Raw genomic sequence first — 19,028 nt, 5'->3', positions numbered from 1 at the left:
GACCTTACGCTTGTGAGGCAGGTGGTGGCCCACTGAGCTAAATCCCTGGCCATATAGCATATGTTTTAAAAAATTTACATTTAGTCTCTTCCATCAGAATGTAAGCTCCAGAAGGGCAAAGGTGCTTTGGTTCACTGTTGTATTTCCCAAGTCTAGCAATACCTGGCCAGTTCAATAAATATTTGTTGGATGAATAAATTAAACAGTTGAATGTTTACCTGTTTGTCAGTATACTCCAAGCATTTTATATGTAGCATCAAATTCTCACAGTAACCTATGTGAAGGGACTTCTGTGATTCCCATTTTACAAATGGAAAATATAGTTTTAAGAGGGTAGATGACTTGCTCAACAGGATCTGACTCATTACACAAATTTTCGGATAGGGCAGCATCTGTTAGAATGAACATTGGCTTTTGTTAGACAGGTCTGTGTTCGAGTCTTAGCTCAGTCAGTTGTAGATTTCATTAAAGCCTCTCCAAGCTTCATGTTCCTCTTGTGGACAGTGACCTGGGCCTGGTGGTGTAGGCCTATAATTCCAGCACTCTGAGAGGCTGAGGCAGGAGGAGATCAAGTTTCAGCCCAGCATGGGCAACTAGAGAACTTAGTGATACTCTGTCCCAAAATGTGCTAAAGATAAAACTCCCTGCCAAGGCTGTGGTTCAGTCCCCAGTAATGAATGAATCAATCAGTGGACAATGATTCTACCTCTCAGGTTATTAGAAGGATTACATAAGATCATGCAAATTTTATTTTCATACATGTTTTCATGATCATTTGGTGGGTTTGAAATTTTTTCACATATTTATTGGGCATTTCAGCTTCCTCTTCTGGGGATTTCCTGTTTATTTTGTTTGTTTGTTTTTTATTTCCTATTATAACTTTGCCCAGTTTTTTCTTTTCTCCTTCTTTCTTTCTTTCTTTTTTTTCTTTTCTTTTTTTTTCAGGTAATCAGGTTTGTAAATGTCCTTTAAATATTAGAGATACATGTTGTATTACAAATAGTTTTCCTCACACTATCATTTGTTATTCGATGTTGTTTTCTGCAATCTCTTCTATTCATACAGTTAGAGGTTTAGTGTTAGTGATTGATAAAGTCAGTGAGAATACAGATTTATTCACTTAGGAAATATTTACCAAGGACCAGAACTCTGTGGGATGTCTGTTCAGTTAGGACAGCTCTAAATCTCAGCTTCCAGGTTACATCACTAATGGCGACCCTTGGCATTGGTTTTAGCAGATTTTTGAAAGAGAATATGTTTTCTCCAAGCCAAGTAAACCCAAACATTTCCCAGGCTTTGGCCACATAATCAGGAATTTCAAAAGAATTCTGGCTTTTTTTTTTTTTGCGGTACCGGGGATCGAACTCAGAACCTTGTGCTTGCAAGGCAGGCAAGGTGCCACTGAGCTAAATCCCCGCCCCTAAGAATTCTGGAATTCTTATGCTCAGCTCCAAATTATCAGGCATACGTTGCCTTCCCTGTGCACACTTTGGTTTCAGCTTAATCCGCTGTCCCTCCATGGTGTGAAGAGGGCAGATGATGCATGTTTCAGACATCTCCTGTGGGCTCAACTCCAAAGGCAGGCTCGGAAGCTAGACACATAACTCATATGGTGAAAAGTTTGCAGCTCTTCCAAAACTGTGAGACTTCCTATCAGGCCGTCAGCTCTTTAAATCCTCCAGGATCTGAGTATTGCAGCGCTGGGGAATGAGAGCAGCACACAGACGTTGCCTACCTGAACTACAGGTCTTGTGTGAGTCTGAACAATAAGTACAGGGCCCATCAGTGAATCACCAGTGCTGCTGTCCCTGGGGTCCAGGTTTGATTGATCCTGGTGTCTCACACAAGAATTGTCTAGTGCCCAGTGTGATGGTACACACCTGTAATCCCAGCTACTTAAGAGACTGAGGCAGGAAGATCACTAGTTCATGGCCAGCCTGGGGAACTTGGCAAGACCCTCTCTCAAAATTAAAAAAAAGGAGTGGAGCGGGGATGTAGCTCAATGGCGGAGCACCCATAGGTTCAATCCTGAGCATTCCCCCACAAGAACTTTTTTTTTTTGTATGGGGGATCAAACTCGGGACCTTGCACTTGCAAGGCAGGCAGCGGACCCACTGAGCTAAGTCCCCAGCCCTCCCCAAGAACTTTTATAAATCATTTGAGTGTTCAACACAATGGATCTTTCAGGCACTTTGAATATTGTGCAAATCCTTCTCTTGATACAGCAGCTTCAATAAATCTCCTGAATAAATCTTTACAACCTCCCATCTGATGCATAAACTCAGTGACATTTTCCTGCTTTGCTTGGTGTCTTAGGATGGTGGTCAAGAATGCAGTCTCTGAAGTCAGACTGTGGGGGTCTCATCAGCAGCTTCCCACAAACTAGCACTGGGAACTTAGACAAGCTCCTCCCCTTCTCCGTGCCTCAGTTCATTTATCTGTCAGCAGTGGATGAGAGCACTGAAGATAAACTTGTGAAGATTACATTGGTTAAGGCATGTATATCCTTTGAATAATGCCCAATGCATAGTTAATTGCTCAATAAATGTTGCAAAGTTCCTGTGAAGCTTCTATTGAGTGAAGCACTAGAGGTGGGGTATATTTGCCTTCTAATACAATTTCAAGAAATTGTTGATACCATTCTCCCTGTCTTTCTGTGCAGGTGCTCTATGCAGGGCTAGAGAACCAAGCTTTTGCTGTTTATATGAAGCTCCTTCAATTCTATAAGGGTAGTTCCATTTAAAAATTTCTCAGTGATTGGATAAAAACCCTTTTGAAGTTTTACTTGGCCTGTGCCAGGGTCAGGTGGGCTGGATAGTAATGCCTGACTCAGGGCAGCTCCCAGGAGAGACAGAGTACCAGAAGGAAGACACCCTAGGCAGTGGCAGGGCTAGGACAGGTCAGAAGTGAGGGCTCTAGATTACCTTGGATTTTGATTCCATGTGAAGTTCAAATCATGTTAATATGGAGCAGACCTCTGTCCTTGACTCCAGCCTCTGACTGCCAGGTTGTAAAAGAGGGAGAAGAAGCACGACATTTAAAGTAGTGATTGTCTCGAACTAAACTTTTAAATTGCCACATGTTTTGGCAGTAGGATGAGCCAAAGTTTTGTTCCAATTCCCTAGAAAATTTCACAATAGTCAGGAGTTAGAATTGGCCCCTATGTTATGAAAGAGGCAGTTTTTATATTTTAAACTTTAAAATAAAGCTTTAGTTGTGAATTATTACTTGTGACATTTTCCAAGAGTTGGAATGCCATCTGTGGAAGATTCTGCACAAGCCCTGATGCCACACACTGCATTGCTTTCCTGTTCCAAGACAATAGTTTGCTTCACAGAACTCCCTGGGTGTACAAGTTGGCTGCCTTGACAACAAACAGCTAATGTCTCAGCTCTTTCTGTCTTTACCCCAGGCTCTTGGGAATGTGACTTCAGAAAGTTCTCCCTTCTCATTTTCTGTTGGAAACCTCTTTGGAGGCAGTCCCTATGGTAACCATTTTCTTTCTGCTAGTTTCCTTGAGTAGGAGGGAAAACATTTTTCCACAGACTTTAGACAGGAGTTGTTTGTGTTGGTGCTGGGGTTGTAACCCAGGGCCTTGCGAATGCAAAGTGCTCCCTCTCTGAACTACAACCTGGGCACTGGAGGGAGTCCAGCAATGGTGAGGAGGAGAGTGCAGTGCTCCTGAGTCCTGTATCATCTAATCCTCCTGTGGGCTTTCTGAGATAGGTACTGTCATCCCCATTTTACTGATGCTTAAACAGTAACATGACCAAGGTCACAAAAGTGGGAAGTGACTGCGTCAGAATTCTAACCCAGGTTTATCTCTCCCAGGTCTTTGCTCTTATTTAACAAATTAAACAAGGCTCGACACACGATCACTTCATTTTCGGTTAGGAAAAGTGTTTTATTTTTCCTTTTTCTCAGTCTGGAGGGATGTCTTTTTCTTGGGGCCTTCAAATCCCAGTTCAGTGTCACTTTTACTTGGTTTCTTTTCTTAGGTTATATTCTGTTTATTCACTCCTTTGGGCTCCTGGGAAATCTTTTTATTAGCTTAATCCTGCCTTCAGTCCTAGACAAACTTTTCTGGACTACTGAAGAAGAAATTGCTCCTTGGGTTAGGCTTCACTCAGCCACCCAGATAGGAGTTTCACACTGGACGGTAGTCAGGAAAGGCAGATCTAGGGGGCAGTAGCCTGGAGGGAGGGAGATACTAGACCCCAAGAGTCCAAAAGATCAGCAGAATGGAGGAGGGGCAGCTAACCAGAGCAACTTGGCCATGTGGGTCATGACTCTTCCTGCCAAGACAGGCTGTGAGGTGGTGACTCACCAGCTTATCTCTCCTCAGTATCTCCCGACATCTTGTCTTTCATGGAGTTGTTCAAGAGACAGTTCTGCCAGCCTGTGCCTGTTCCAACTCTGAGCAGCTTTTGAGATACATTTAGAGTTAATTAATTTAGAACTATCATTTAAACATTTTTTTTTTTTTTTTTGGTACCGAGGATTGAACTCTGGACCTTGTGCTTTCGAGGCAGGGGCCGGAACCACTGAGCTAAATCCCCGGCCCTAAACATTTTAATATGTACAATTAATTATTCCGTGTTAACTCAAAGAAAAAATAAAATTTAAGAAGTGTAAGTTTTGAAGCAACTTGCAGGTTAAAATGTAGTTCAGAATTAAACAGGCAGATTATTATGAAAAAGGGAGCATTTATGAGAGACAAACCATAGCCTTCTCCGGGTTTTTGCCAATAACAATTGATTCTAATTTGGCACAGGTATCTTTCCATAATGACTGCTTGTCCTTGCAGGCAAATCAGAATTTGTAGGTTGAGAGTGGGCTCTGTACCTTTTTAGGTGCAGAGGTCAAAAAGTAAAAGTAGTAGCTGGGTGCAGTGGTACATAGCTCTAAGCCCACCAGCTCAGGAGACTGAGGTTGGAGGATCACAAGTTTGAACCCAGCTTGGGTCACTTAGTGAGACTCCATCTCCAAAAAAAAAACTGGGCTACAGCTCACTGTGAAGGCCCTGGGTTCAATCTCCAGTACCACAAAATAAGCAAACACATAACAACAACAACAAAAATGTGAGAACAAAAAAATTTAGGTTTTCTGCTTAAGGTTACTGAGCTAGTAAGTGGCTGGTACAAGACTCAAAGTCTGCTCACTTTGTCTGAATTTTTCCAACTACTTCCTACTATTTGTCTACCATGTTTATTTGTTGTTTCTGAATGAAATGGAAAAGGAAATTTACTTTTTTCTTCCTTCTTTCTTTTCTACCTCGCTTCTTCCTTGTCTTTCAAATAAGGTTCCTACCATCATTATTTACTATATGCTACTACAGCTTCTATCACTACCACTGCTTGGGAAAAGTGCTCAGTCTGTACCTGTTTTGAGCACAAATGTTCAGTGCTTTTTCTGTGTTGTTGGGTCCTCCTAGTATCCCCAGAGCAGGTGCTGTCACTGTCCTTCCTGATTTGGGGATGATGGAGGATAAGAAGGTTAAGCAGCCTCCTCCCACACAGTCATAAGTGGGAAAGCCAGATCTGAAGTCCAGGCTCAGGTCCACAGTCCGTGCTAGTAACTGCTTTCCCGTCCCCGTTGTCCTTTGGGTAGTGTTTTGTTCTTTTTTTGAGTTACTGAAAGAGAACTATTTTCTCTGAATGCAGAAGTTGAAACCTGTTGAGGAAATTCAACCGGAGTATTTCTTGAAGAAAAAAAACATTTCCTGATTTCTTCATATGTTAAACCAATGACATCATTAGGGCTGGTACTAGCTGCTCTCTCGCTTTTACATAGGAATGAAGTAGTGGAGAGAGTTCTTTAGGAACTTCTGGAGCAGGTAGGGGTCAAGAGCTTGACCTTCTCTATGATTTTCTCTGCCTTACATCTGGCTCTGTAGGCTATGGAGCTCAGCATTGCAGAGCATTGCAGCCTTGAGCATAAAGGCTGGCTGTGAAGACCTCAAGGCTAGGACTGCATTACTGTAGGTGTTTTCTTTTCTCTCTGTTTTTGGTACTGGGGATCGAACTCAGGACCTTGCTCTTTTGAGGCAGGTGGTGGCACCACTGAGCTAAATCCCCAGCCGACTGTAGGTGTTTTCTTGATTTGATCTGCTTTCACTACAAACCTTGTCTTGCACGTTATCAAAACCTTATCTCTGGCTGGGCACAGTTGGTTGTACACCCCTGGAATCACAAGTACTCTGGAGATTGAGGCAGGAAGATCACAAGTTTGAGCCCCTCTTGGGCAACTTAGTAAGACCCTGTCCCAAGATAAAAAATAAGAGCTGGAGAATGTCTCTCAATGGTAGAGCATCCCTGGGTTCTATCCCTACTACCTTTATCTCTGAAACCCCAACTTACCAAGCTAGCTCTCTGCATTTGTTTTGCATTTGCCATGGATAGAAAAATCAGGAAATAAGAAACTAAACTAGCAAAGAAACTTTGGGGATGTGGGTTGAAATAAAGTGAGACCGCATAGGCAGGAGTGGTTACAGTGTGGACTCAGAACTGTACAGCTTGGGTTCAGTGTCTCCACCCTTCCTGAGCACTGCACTCAGAAACTGAAGCTTTTTGGGCCGGGGATTTAGCTCAGTGGTTTTGCCGCCTGCTGGGCAAGTGCAAGGACCTGAGTTTGATCCCCGGTACCAAAAAAAAAAAGAAACTGAAGCTTTTTGAGCCTTAGTTTCCTCCCGGTAAGATGGAGATAGTGATAGCACCACTTCGCAGCTGTGAGGAGTAAGTAAGATGATGTGTATGGGCCGTCTAGCATGGTGGTTGGAACGTTGTAAATGTCAGTGAAGGTTCATCTATTAGTAATAATTTAGCCTTTTCACACATTAAATTAGGAAAAAAAATTGAGTTAATCCTCAGTGTTGGTAAAGTATAATGAAATTTATTCTTGCATACATCATTATAGACGTTGTAAATTGGTGTATATCTTTTCTTCTTTTTGGAGACAGGGTCTATCTATGTAGTTCAGAATGGCCTTGAACTCACTATGTAACCCAGGTGGCTTCACATTCCTGCCGCTGGTGTGTATCTTTTTGAAAGCAGTTTAAGACTGTGTTTCAGATTAGCATGAAAAATGTTAAGATACTCAAATTGTTTGGTGAATTCTACTTTGGGGACTGTATGCTGAGAGAATAATCTAGGATAGAAGAAGTTTAGTCCTGATAAATTGCAGAATTGTTTTCTGTAGTGAATAATTGATTTCATTATGTGATGCATCTGCTCTGTGCAGCTTAACATTGTAAATGAAAAGACCCTGCAGCTACATGGAAAGATAGCTACTTTACTGTGTTAAAAAAAAAAAAAATTTAAAAGAGCCACTGGCTGGAGATGTAGTTCAGTGGTAGAGTGCTTGCCTTGCATGCACTGGTTCATTCCCCCTTACCACAATAAAATAAAATAAAAATTTAAAAAAGGAGAGCCAGCAAGTTGTATGAGCTGATTATGATAGGAGTATGTGAAGTTTTCACACAGCTGCTAGGACCTACCTGGTTTGTGTCTAATGTCTTTTTGACACTGCCACTCCAATACTGCTGTTTTAGTATCACTGAAATTGCTGTCAAGTCATGGACAACACAACCTAGTCCCTGCCTGGATCTCCTCCCTCATGGCAAACCTCTAATCTCAGGGTGGGGGTTGAGGCCAAGGGTAGTGGGGGATGAGGGAGGGCTTGGATATGTTCTAGGGATCCACGTGCATCTTATATGAGTTTTGTCTCAAATTCTTGAACTTTTTGTAGACTCTCAGCAGGGACGTAGGCAGGGAATATGTGGGCACCAGTATGAGCTCTTCTTTTGTGTGTGTGCGTGTGTGTGTGTGTGTGTGTGTGTGTTTTGCTGGGGATGGAACCCAGTGCCTCTGCCACAGAGCTACTTGCCCAGCCCTTGATCTCTTACTCTCAACTTCACTACTGTTAGGACATCTTCAAGGAAGTCCCTAACCATTTCTTCAGTGATGCGTGTGTTACATATTAATGTTATGGTGGCACTCCTTTACAGTGATTACTTTGGGAAAAGAAAATTCTTTAAAAGCCAACCCAGCAGGCTGTAAATGAAAACAATGCTTTTTTTAAAAAAAAAGTATTACTATTATAGTAATGTATCCTCCTGCATTGTTCAAGAAATTCAGTACTTAATGAAATACAAAATGAAACTCCTCAGAAATGAGAGGTTAGTGATGGAAACGTGTCCAAGATGCCTTTGGTCTCATGTGCATATTTACTTGATGGTAAAAACGATGGTCTTTTACTTTGGTTTACAAAAAGCTTGTGCTTTGAAGTGTGCAGCAAAGTGTTCCCTAACCAAAATGATTGTGTAGAAGAGTCTTGTGGAAATGTCGAGCTTGGGACTACAGCTATGAGAAAACACACTTGGGGAACAAAAACACTACATACGGTGGTTGTATTTGGATGGTGGGAATATAATCTCTCCCCCCCTTTCCCATGATCCTAACTTGTCTATACAGACATCCCTCGTTTAATGACCAAGTTCTGGCCCTAGGACTAGGTTGTTAAATAAATTGGTCACTAAATGAGGAATTGTATAGTATATACATCACAATATTCAGAACAAAGGAAACTCCAGCTTGATGATTTTGCTTTTATTTGCTTAACTCTTACATGCAGTACTATAAATGTAGACAGAACATAAAAACTACAGTACAGTCAGTACAATCAGCAAAAATTATAGTACTGTAAAACAAGGTGTACTGTACCAAAAAAGACAGGGAGGCTCTGTAATCAAGATGCACAGAACAGGGCTGGGGATTTAGCTCAGTGGCTCCAGCGCCTGCCTCGCAAGCACAACGGACCCGAGTTCAATCCCCGGTACCCACAAAAACAAACAAAAAAAGAAAACATAGAGGAAGATGCACAGAACAGTAGGAAAAAAAAGAGGAGTCATAAGTCCAAGCAGTGGGTTGCAAGTCCACACAGCACTCCTACTCGTAAGTCCACACAGTCTTTAAATAGGTAGGTCATTAAACAAGGGCTATCTGTGATGTGATTCTATTTCTTTGGTAATAAAAAGTCCAATTTAACAAGTATTTATTGAATCCAGTCTATATACCAGACACTGTTTGATGCTAGCAATAGAGCAGTGACCCAGACAGGCCCGGTCACTGCTTGCCAGAACTTCAGTCCGGTAGGATTGACAAGTGATTTTGCAAGTTGTTGTAATACCGTGTGATAAACTCCAAGCGAGGAGCAAGAGAGTGGGAGACAGGTGGGGCTTCCTGGAGGTGGAGGCATGGTCTGCGGGGGTCGAGGGGTGCACAGCTGAGGCCTGGAGTGAGGAGGGCCCTGAGCCAAGGAAACACTATCCGGCCATCACAGAGTGGAAGCAGGAGAAAGTGTAATGTTTGGTGAGACAGAAACATGGACTGGGTATGAGGTGGGAGTGGGAGAAGACAAAGCCAGAAGGGAAGTAGGAACCAGATTAGGAAGGACTCTACCTTTTTTTTTTTTTTTTTTGGTGCCGAGGATTGAACTCGGGACCTTGCACTTGCAAGGCAGGTGGAGGACTCTACTTTTTTATTAAGGAATTTGAATTTTGTCTTAGAGGCAAGGTAAAGCCATTGGAGAGCTATTTATTTGCCTGGTTTTCCTTTTATTTTGAATTTTTATAAAAGTACATATTGTAAAAATTCAAGTATGTAGGAGCATATACAATGAAAATCAGAAGTTTCCTCTTCTCTCCCTCATACCTTCCTGCCATCCTAACCCCAGAGGTACTTACTGCTTTTGTATTCTTGGAGGAGGTTTCTGTGTGTGCAAACATGTATGTGGACACCCATACTTTCTCTTTACACCCATGTAAGCATGCCATACTAAATAACTTGCACCTTCAAGACAGAACTCAATACATCTTAGCCGTCTTTCTGTATCAGTGCATAAAGATCTGTGTTCTTTTGTCTTTCTTACTTATTTTTGCTGTGCTGGGGATGAAACCCAGGGCCTATGCGCTCTACCACTGAGTAGTCCCCAGTCTCTTGTTTTCTTTAATGGCAGCACTGTATACCTTTACCTAGCTGTCCCTCATTTACATGCTAGATATTTGCTGAGGGACATTTAAATTGTGTCTCCTTGTTCACTATTCCAAAGCAGTGCCTCAGGGAATAGCCTTTTGTGATAGATCTTCGGGTGTTCATCTAAGGATATCTGTGAAATAGGTTTCTGCAAGGAAAATAGCTGAGTGCAAGTGTTTGTACATTTATAATTAAGGTGGATATTGCTAAATTGGCCCCTGTAAAGGTAGTACCAATTTGTATTTCCATCAACATTAAGAGAATATCTGTTTCTGCAGATCCACTTCACCACTGGATAGACGAGTTTTTTAAGAATATTGTGGTCAAAACAGGTAATTTAAATTTGTTACCATCATCATCATAGTATTATTTTATAGTGGTTGAGATCACAGATCTTTATTATTATTATTATTATTTACTTTTATTAGTACATGTTTGCAGTACATGATGATTACATTCATTATGGGCAGTTGGTACATGTAAATAACACATTTTTCCCTTTCTCTCAACTCTCTTTTATTTTTCCACCATCAAATTCATTCATTTATAAGACCTTACAAAGTTAATTATCATATATACAGTTTGAAAACCAAACTAATAGGCCAAAGAACATATAAAACATGTAAGACAATTATACTAAATCAAAGTACCCTTTTAGATAAATTGTCTCCAGTGGATTACATTACTTTTCTCTCTCTCTTTCTCTCTCTCTTTTCCAATTATCTGTCTTTTATTTCATATATAATAGAAACCATGCCATATTTAAATTTGTGCATCTGAGTTGCTTCACTTTAAGGTACATCCATTTTCCTGCAAATAACTCAAGTTTATCTTTCTTTGTGGAAGAGTAGTACTTCATTGTGTAGAAACACTACATTTTCTTTACCCATTCATCTGTTGATGGACACAAAGGCTGCTTCCAAGATTTAGCTATTAAGAATTATGCTCCCAGGGCCGGGGATTTAGCTCAGTGGTTTCGCCACCTGCTGCGCAAGCGCAAGGACCCGAGTTCGATCTTCGGTTCCAAAAAAAAAAAAATTATGCTGCTGTAAACATGAGTATGCATACACCAATGTGGTATGAGGTCTTTAACTCTTTTGAGAAGATACCTATAAGGAAAATAGCTGGATCAAATGAAATTTCTGTTTTTTGTTTTTTGAGAAATCTCCATGCTGATTTCCATAGTGGTTGTATTAGTTTACAGTCCAGCCAACAATGGAGAAAGGTTCCTTTCTCCTTGAAGCCTTGCTGGTATTTATTATTGGTTGAGTTCTTTTTTTTTGGTACTGGGGATCGAACTCTGGTCCTTGCACTTGCGCAGCAGGCGATGAAACTGGTTGAGTTCTTGATGGCAGCAATTCTTTCTAGGGTGAGATGGAATCTTAGTGTTATTTTAATTTGCATTTTCAAATGGCCAGTGATGTTGAATATTTTTTGATGTATTTATTGGCTGTTTGTATTTCTTCATCTGAGAAGTGTCTGTTCATTTCAGATGCCCATTTTTTAATTAGGTCTTTAAATTTGAGGGGTCTAATTTTCATGAGTTCTTTATGTATTGTAGATATTAGTCCTTTGAGGAGCAGCTGGCAAATTTTTTTCTCATTTTGTAGGTCTCCTCTTCACTCTGTTGGTGATTTCTTTTGCTATGCATTTTTATTTTATTTTTTTTGGTACTGGGGATTGAACTTGGGACCTTGTGCTTGTGAGGCAGGCGGCAGAACCACTGAGCTAAATTCCCAGCCCCATCTTTGTTATTTTTAAGAGAATAGTAAAGTACATTCACATTGTTGTGCAAAAAAGGTGTCAAGAACTTTTTCATCTTTGCAAATAGAAACTTTGTACCCATTGGACCCCTAGTAATCACCCTCTACTTTCTGCTTCTATGAGTTTAACTGTTCTAGGTGTTTCATATAAGAAAAATGATACACAATTTGTCTTTGTGTGACCAGCTATTTTCAGTTAGCATAGTGTTCATCCATGTTACAGTGTCAGGATTTCCTTCCTTTTTAAGGCATAATAATATTCCATTGTAGGTAAGCACCACATTCAGTTTGCCTATCCATGTGTTGATGGCCATTTGGGTTGTGTCCACCTCTTGGCTAGTGTCAATAATGTTGCTATGAAAATGGTTGTACAAATATTTCTTCAAGACTCTGCTTTTAGTTCTTTTGGATATATACCCAAAAGGGAGATTGCTGAATCATATGCTATTTTTAGTTTTGCTTGTTTTGAGGTGGAGTCTTATTGGGTTTCCCAGGCTGGCCTTGAATTCCTGGGTTTAACTGATCCTCCTGAGTAGCTGGGATTGCAGGTAGGTGCCATCAAGGCTGGGTGGCTGGCTTCTTTCTTTTCTTTTCATTTTTCTTTCTTTCTTTTCTACCAGGAATCAAACTCAGGACCTTGCGCTTTCAAGGCAGGCAGTGGCACCACTGAGCTAAATCCCTGACCCATGCCTGGCTTTATTTTTAAGGAACTGCCATACTGTTTTCCGTAGCAGCCACCCTATTTTTACATTCCCACCAACAACGCATAAGGGGTTCTGATTTGTCTGTATCCAAAATAGTTGTTTTCTTTTTTTTTCCCCCCAGTACCAGGGATTGAACTCAGAACCTTGCACTTGTGGAGCAGGCGTGGTGCCACTGAGCTAAATCCCCGGCCCATGTTTTCTGTTTCTTGTTAGTTTGGTATTTTATTTGTTGTGGTAGCTGTCCTAATGGTGGGAGGTGAGACTTCATTAGTGAGATTGAGCACCTTTTCACATGCTTGTTGACCATTTGTATATCATATTTGGAGAAGTGCCTATATAACTTATATTCATATTCATCTAATTCAAGAATCTAATAGGTAAAAAATGGTATATCATTGTTTAAATTGGGATTTCTTTAATAATATTCATTTAAGAAATACCAAATGACCTTGCGTGTCTGGCACTATTCTAAATTACTGGGGATATAAAACACAAGACAGATCAATCATCTCTTTATGTTTCTTTGGCCTTTTGTATTTCCTGTTTTGTAGGCTATGTTTGTCTTTTGTTCATTTTTCTTTTCTTTTTTTTGGGTGGGGGGGACCAGGGATCAAACTTGGGACCTTGCGCTTGCAAAGCAGGTGGTGGAACCACTGAGCTAAATCCCCGGCCCTCATTTTTCTGTTGAGTACTTTATCTTTTTATTAGTTTATATGAGCTCTATTGTATGTTAGTAAATTGGCTTTTGTGTATTACTTTTTTTGGGGGGGGTACTGGGGATCGAACTCAGGACCTTGTGCTTGCCAGGCAGGTGCAGCACCACTGAGCTATATCACTGGCCTTTGTATATTACTTTTATTTTCTGTGTTTCAAATAACCACAAGTTTTATGGCTTAAACATCACACATTTGATTATCTGACAGTTTCTGTAGATAAGTCCCAGCCACAGCTTACCTGGTTCTCAGCTTCTGAGTCTCACTTGGCTGCAATCTAGATGCTGACTGGTACTGTGGTCCAATCAGAGACTTGACTAGAGGTCTGTTTTCCAGCTGCTTCTGGCTGTGGGTGTCATACCAAGGCATCCGTTCTTTGCTGGCAGCCACTCTCAGCTCCTGCAAGGCACCTGTGCTTCTGTGTCATGTGGCCTTTCCAACATGTCCATGTACTTTATGGCAGCTTACTGCTTCTAGGCCACTGAGGAGTCATCTTTCTGGTGCTTCTGCTATCAAGACAGATCCTTATAAATGTCATATCATCATGGGAATGACATTCTGTCACCATGAGTCACAGGTTCTGCCATACTTGGGGCAGGGGGTTGTACAAAGCAGAGGAGGATCATTGGAGGACTCCTTAATGTCTCTCCATTGCAGTCTTCCCCTTATATTCCAAATATTTTTCCATTTAGTAATTTTTGTTTGGGAGTTTTCTGCTTGTTTATGAGTAAAATGTGTCAATCTGTTTGTACCTTCAGCTTTACCATTTCTAGTATGTTATTTTTTTCCTAGTGCTGGGGGTTCAACCCATGGTCTTTGCACTAAATTGCATTCTTCAGCCCTTCTTTTACTTTTTATTTTGAAACAAGGCCTTGCTAAATTGCTCAGCTGGCCTTGAACTCGGAATTCTCCTGCTTGAGCCTCCCAGTGCTGGGATTACCATGCCCCTTTTGTAGTATGTTTTGAGTAACTTCATTTCTCCAAGGATTCACAAACATTAACCCTTAATCTGTACCCATATTTTGTTCTAATACTGTTAATATTTTGGAACTTTTTAATGTGAGATTTGGGACAGAGATCCCCTTTTTTTCCTCTATGGCCAAATTATCTCAGTTTTTCATTTTTTCTTTTTGTAGTGCTAGGAGTCAAAGCCATGGCCTTGTGTGTGCCAAGCAGGTATTCTATGACTGAGCCACACCCCTATTATCTTAACTTTTGAATAATTTATTTTTATAGATCTTGTTCTGTTTTGTTCCACTGTTAATGGCTGTTTATTCCCCTGTTTCTGTATCTGTATTATATAGCTTTATGAAATAGTCTTTGATTTTGAATTATATGTTTTTGGCTAGATACATATGAGCATATATTTATGAGGTCCAAAATTAAAGATAAACAAAAGAGGGTGCAGTCTGTAGTGTCCCTTTCATCTCTGACCTAGCCACCCAGCACCCCCCCCCCAGCAGTATTGTCACATTCATTTCTTTAGAGATATTTTATGTACATATTGGCAAATGTGAATATATGAGACGTCATTGAAAAATACTGTGTGTTGTAGTCATGGTTTGCAAGAGAATAGATTTGATACAGGACACATACATTTCTAGGAGTATCTTATAATATTCACCCAAAAAGTCAAATGCAGAAGAGTGCTAAAGATCTATCCAAGTGCAAGAGACTCAGAGAATCCAATGAGGGCATGGATCCCACAGTGATGTCCTCCACGAGTCCAGCCAGAGCCCTACAGCACTGTCTCATGCAAGTCTGTATCAAGGATCTGTACTAGGAAGACCTAAAGGCCAGTGGTAGAAGCTAGAAGGTCTGGGCCAGTGGGGTGAAGGATCTGTGCCAGAAGGCTGAGGGGTCTCCGCTGTAGCCAGGAAGCCACGCTTAAGGTGAAAACCAGAGCTCCCCAGCAGAGAACAGCAGCCATTCCTGGCAACAGGGATGACCCGAGCTTCTTCTCTGATGAAGAGAACAGTTGAGTTCGTACCAGGAAAACCAGCCACAACGAAGATTCTCCTGGACCAGGGATTTAGCTCAGTGGTTCCGCCGCCTGTTTTGCAAGCGGAAGGTCCCGAATTCGATCCCCAGTACCAAAAAAACCCAAAACCGAAAACAAAACAAAGCAAAGCTTCTCCTGGGAAGTTAGCAGCATGCTGTCTTCCCCTCCTGTTCTCCTTTTATGGCATTGGCACAATCCTCAGGTGGGTCTTTCATGCCCAGAACCATGCTGACTCAGTTCATCTGGGCAGTCCAACCTAAGTTGACCATTAGTTGATTTACTACACTGTGAATGTTTTAATTTTTAAAATTTACTACAATAAAAGATATTGTCATTAAAAATACAAAATATACCCCTCAAAATACACCCCCTTGTTTCAAACATACTTATCCCATCATTCTGGCCTCTTTCTGAAGCAGTTCTGGAAGTCCTCTTTCTTGAGTGTCTTTAGTTGCATTGCAGTGGCTGCCTCACTCGATTCAAATGTTTACCTTAAAAAAAAATTTATCTTTCATGGTCATTTTGACTTTGAGGAAGATCCAGAAGTTACACAGTGCTAGATCTGGTGAATAAGGTGGATGAGAACAAACTGTGATATTTTTATAAGCCTTCCTTTGCATTGGATGGCACTTGACAGCAGCCTGCACCATGAAGACACTCAGGAAAGAGGACTTCCAGAGCTGCTTCAGAAAGTGGCCAGAATGATGGGATAAGTGTGCTCAAAGTAAAGGGGAGGATTCTGAGAGAGATTAATGATGAAGTGTCTTTTACTGTAATAATTTTTTAAAACTTAAAACATTTTCCATATATTTTGATCCTACTATGTATAGTTCACCCCACTGTTTTACCCAGAAGGTGTACAACCATATACATTTCTGTATCTTGCTCTTTTTATATAATACATCTTGAAAACACCATTTTCTTTTTTTTGTAAGTACAGTCTTTATATGAATTTACCAAAATTTATTCAACTAGTTCCTCATTTATGTATATATTATGCTACAATGTACGTTGTATACATATAATTTCAAATACATGCAAGTATAGCTATAAGGAAATTTCTGTACATGAAATTGCTAGTGCAATGAGCATAAGCATTTACAGTTTGATACCCACTGCCAGTTGCCCTCTCTGGTAGTTGTACAGTTTAGATCCTAACCTGCACTGGATGAGACTGCCTGTTTGCCCACATCCTCCTCAGCTCAGGGTTTGGTTAAACTTTTTGGTCTTTGTTAATCTTATAGATGAAAAATGTCTATGTGTAGTTTTAATTTGTACTTTTCTTATGTGTGAGGTACTTTTTCCTATGTTTATGTGCCATTTGTATTATTTTAAAATAAATTTTATTTTATCCCATTCCCCCCTCAAGCTCCCTCCCCTCGCTATGTACAGAAGCTTTGTTTCCATTTTTTCCTTCTATTTTCACTTTTTTTCTTGTCCCTTCCTTCCTTTCTCCCTCCCTCCTCCCTTGTTTTCCTTCCCATTTGAACACTTTCTTTCCATTTCCCAACATCCATTATAAATTTCAGTCCTAATTTCCACTTTCAGTTTCTCACACCAGAGAAACAATGCGGTATTTGAACACGTGTGTCCGATTTATTTCACTTAAGAGTTTGGTCTCAAAGTCCATTTAGCTATAAATGTCTGATGCTCATCCTTCTTTATGACAGAGTAGTACTCCATTGTATATTAAAAAACACATCTTCAGGCCATACCTGCCTCACAAGTGCAAGGCCCTGAGTTCAATCTCCGGTACCAAAAAAACCAAAAAACAAATTCTTTATCCACCTCTGTCAATGGGCATTTGGACTGTTTCCAAGATTTAGCTTTTACAAACTGTGCCACTATAAACATGTAATTGCATGTAATTGCTGTGGTATCGTGGTTTTAATTCTTTCGGGAAGATACCATGAAGGGGACTAGCTGAATCAAATGGAACCTCTAGGTTTAGTTTTTTGAGAAATTTCCACACTGGTTGTACCAGTCTATGTTCCCACCAACAGTGGAGAAGGGTTCCTTTTTCCCCACAGCTCCTCCAGAATTTGTTATTGGTTGATTTCTATATAGCAGCCATTCTTTCTGGAATGAGATGGAATCTCAGCACTTTTTGATTTGCATTTCATGAATGACCAGTGATGTTGAACATTTTTTCATATATTTATTTGCCATTTCTAATTCTTCATCTGAGAAGTGCCTTTTATTTCAGATGCCCATTTTTGCATTGGGTCTTTAGGGTCTAATTTTTTTTGAGTTCTTTATATCCTTTATCTGAATAGTTGGTAAAATTTTTTTTCACACTCTGTAGGTTGTCTCTTCACTCTGTTGGTGGTTTCTTTTGCTGTGCAAAAACTTTTTAATAAGACGAGGTCCCAGTTGTTGATTTTTTGTAGTATTTCCCATGCAGTCTGGGTTTTGTTCATAAAGTCTTTGCCTACTCCTATGTCCTCAAGCATTCTACCTATTCTCTCTTCCAGCAGATTTAGTGTTTCTGTTTTAAGGATCTTTGATCCATTTCAATTTTAGGTTAGTGTGTGGTGAAAGATATGGGTCTAGTTTCAATCTTTGGCATGTGGAAAGCCAGTTTTTCCAGCACCATTTATTAAAGAGGCTATCTTTCTTCCAGTGAAGGTGTCTGGCTCCTTTGTCAAAGATAAGGTGGTTGAGTATGTCTGGAGTTGTTTCCGTATCTTCTAGTCTGTTCCATTGATCCCCAGGTCTGTTCTTTTGCCAGTGCCACGCTGTTTTTATCAGCATAGCTTTGCAGTATAATTTAAAAGTCAGGGATTGTGATATCCCCTGCTTTGCCTTTGTTGCCTTTGTTATTGTATGTCTCTTCTGGTTCCAAATTACTTTTTGGATTTTTTTCTAGTTCTGTGAGATATCCTGTTGGGATTTTGATTGAGATTGCATTGAATTTGTATAACAATTTTGGAAGTATGGCCATTTTCACTATATTGGTTCTTCCTATCCAAAAACAAGGGATATCTTTCCATTTTCTGATGTCCTCTTCAATCTCCTTTTTCAGAGTACTGTAGTTTTCAATGTAGAGGTCTTTTACTTCCTTTATTAGATTGATTCCTAGGTATTTCTTTTTTTTGTACCAGGGATCAAACTTGGGACCTTCAGCTTGTGAGGCAGGTGGCAGCACCACTGAGCTTAATCCCTGGCCTGGTATTTCATTTTTGGGGGGATGTTATTGTGAAAGGGACTGTTTCTGTAATTTCTCTCTCCATGAGTCTGTTATTTGTGTACAAGAAGGCTATTGGCTTTTGAGTGTTGACTTTGTATCCAGCTATGCCACTTTATTTGGTTATCAAATTTAAAAGTGTTTTGGTGGAATTTTGGGGGTCTTCTATGTAGAGTATTATGTCATCCACAAATAATTATAATTTAACTTCTCCTTTTCCTATCCTTATTCCTTTTATTTCTTTCTCTTGTCTAATTGCTCTGGCTAGTGTTGCCAGAACTGTATTGAACAAGAGTGGTGACAGTGGGCATCCTTGTCTTGTTCCTTATTTTATAGTGAAAGCTTTCAGTTTTTGTTCACTTAGTATGATGTTGGCTGTTGGTTTGTCATAGATGGCTTTTATCAGATTGAGATAAAGACCATCTAAAGCAATATTCTGTAGGGTTTTTTCATGAATGAGTATTGGACCGTGTCAAATGCTTTTTCTGCATCTATTGAAAGGATTATATAGTTTTTGTCCTTGGCTCTGTTAATGTATATTACATTTATTGATTTGCATATGTTGAACCATCCTTGCATCCCTGGGATGAATCCTACTTGGTCATGATGTATAACCTTCTTGATGATT

At 40.3% G+C, this 19,028-nt stretch overlaps 1 protein-coding gene across 14 annotated transcripts in view; it reads left to right on the top strand.

Annotated features, from left to right (window-relative positions):
• The window catches only part of Crtc3 (CREB regulated transcription coactivator 3), a 116,102-nt gene that overhangs the window by 31,635 nt on the left and 65,439 nt on the right, over positions 1-19,028 (top strand). For 2 of the 14 annotated variants that reach the window (XM_087188438.1, XM_021264849.2), the window contains exon 3: positions 2,317-2,495. The exons of the other annotated variants lie outside the window; for them this stretch is intronic. In XM_087188438.1, coding sequence (XP_087044564.1) covers positions 2,331-2,495 — 165 coding nt within the window. In that variant the 5' untranslated portion in view covers positions 2,317-2,330. The remainder of the gene's footprint in view (positions 1-2,316; positions 2,496-19,028) is intronic. 14 annotated transcript variants of the gene reach the window in all.

Source organism: Heterocephalus glaber, unplaced genomic scaffold (assembly GCF_053883595.1).
Source record: "Heterocephalus glaber isolate CG9 unplaced genomic scaffold, H.glaber_assembly_v1.0 deba00001531, whole genome shotgun sequence".
Classification (NCBI taxonomy): Eukaryota; Metazoa; Chordata; class Mammalia; order Rodentia; family Bathyergidae; genus Heterocephalus; species Heterocephalus glaber.
Note: the sequence above shows the minus strand (reverse complement) of the source record. Positions and strands in the feature narration are given on the sequence as shown.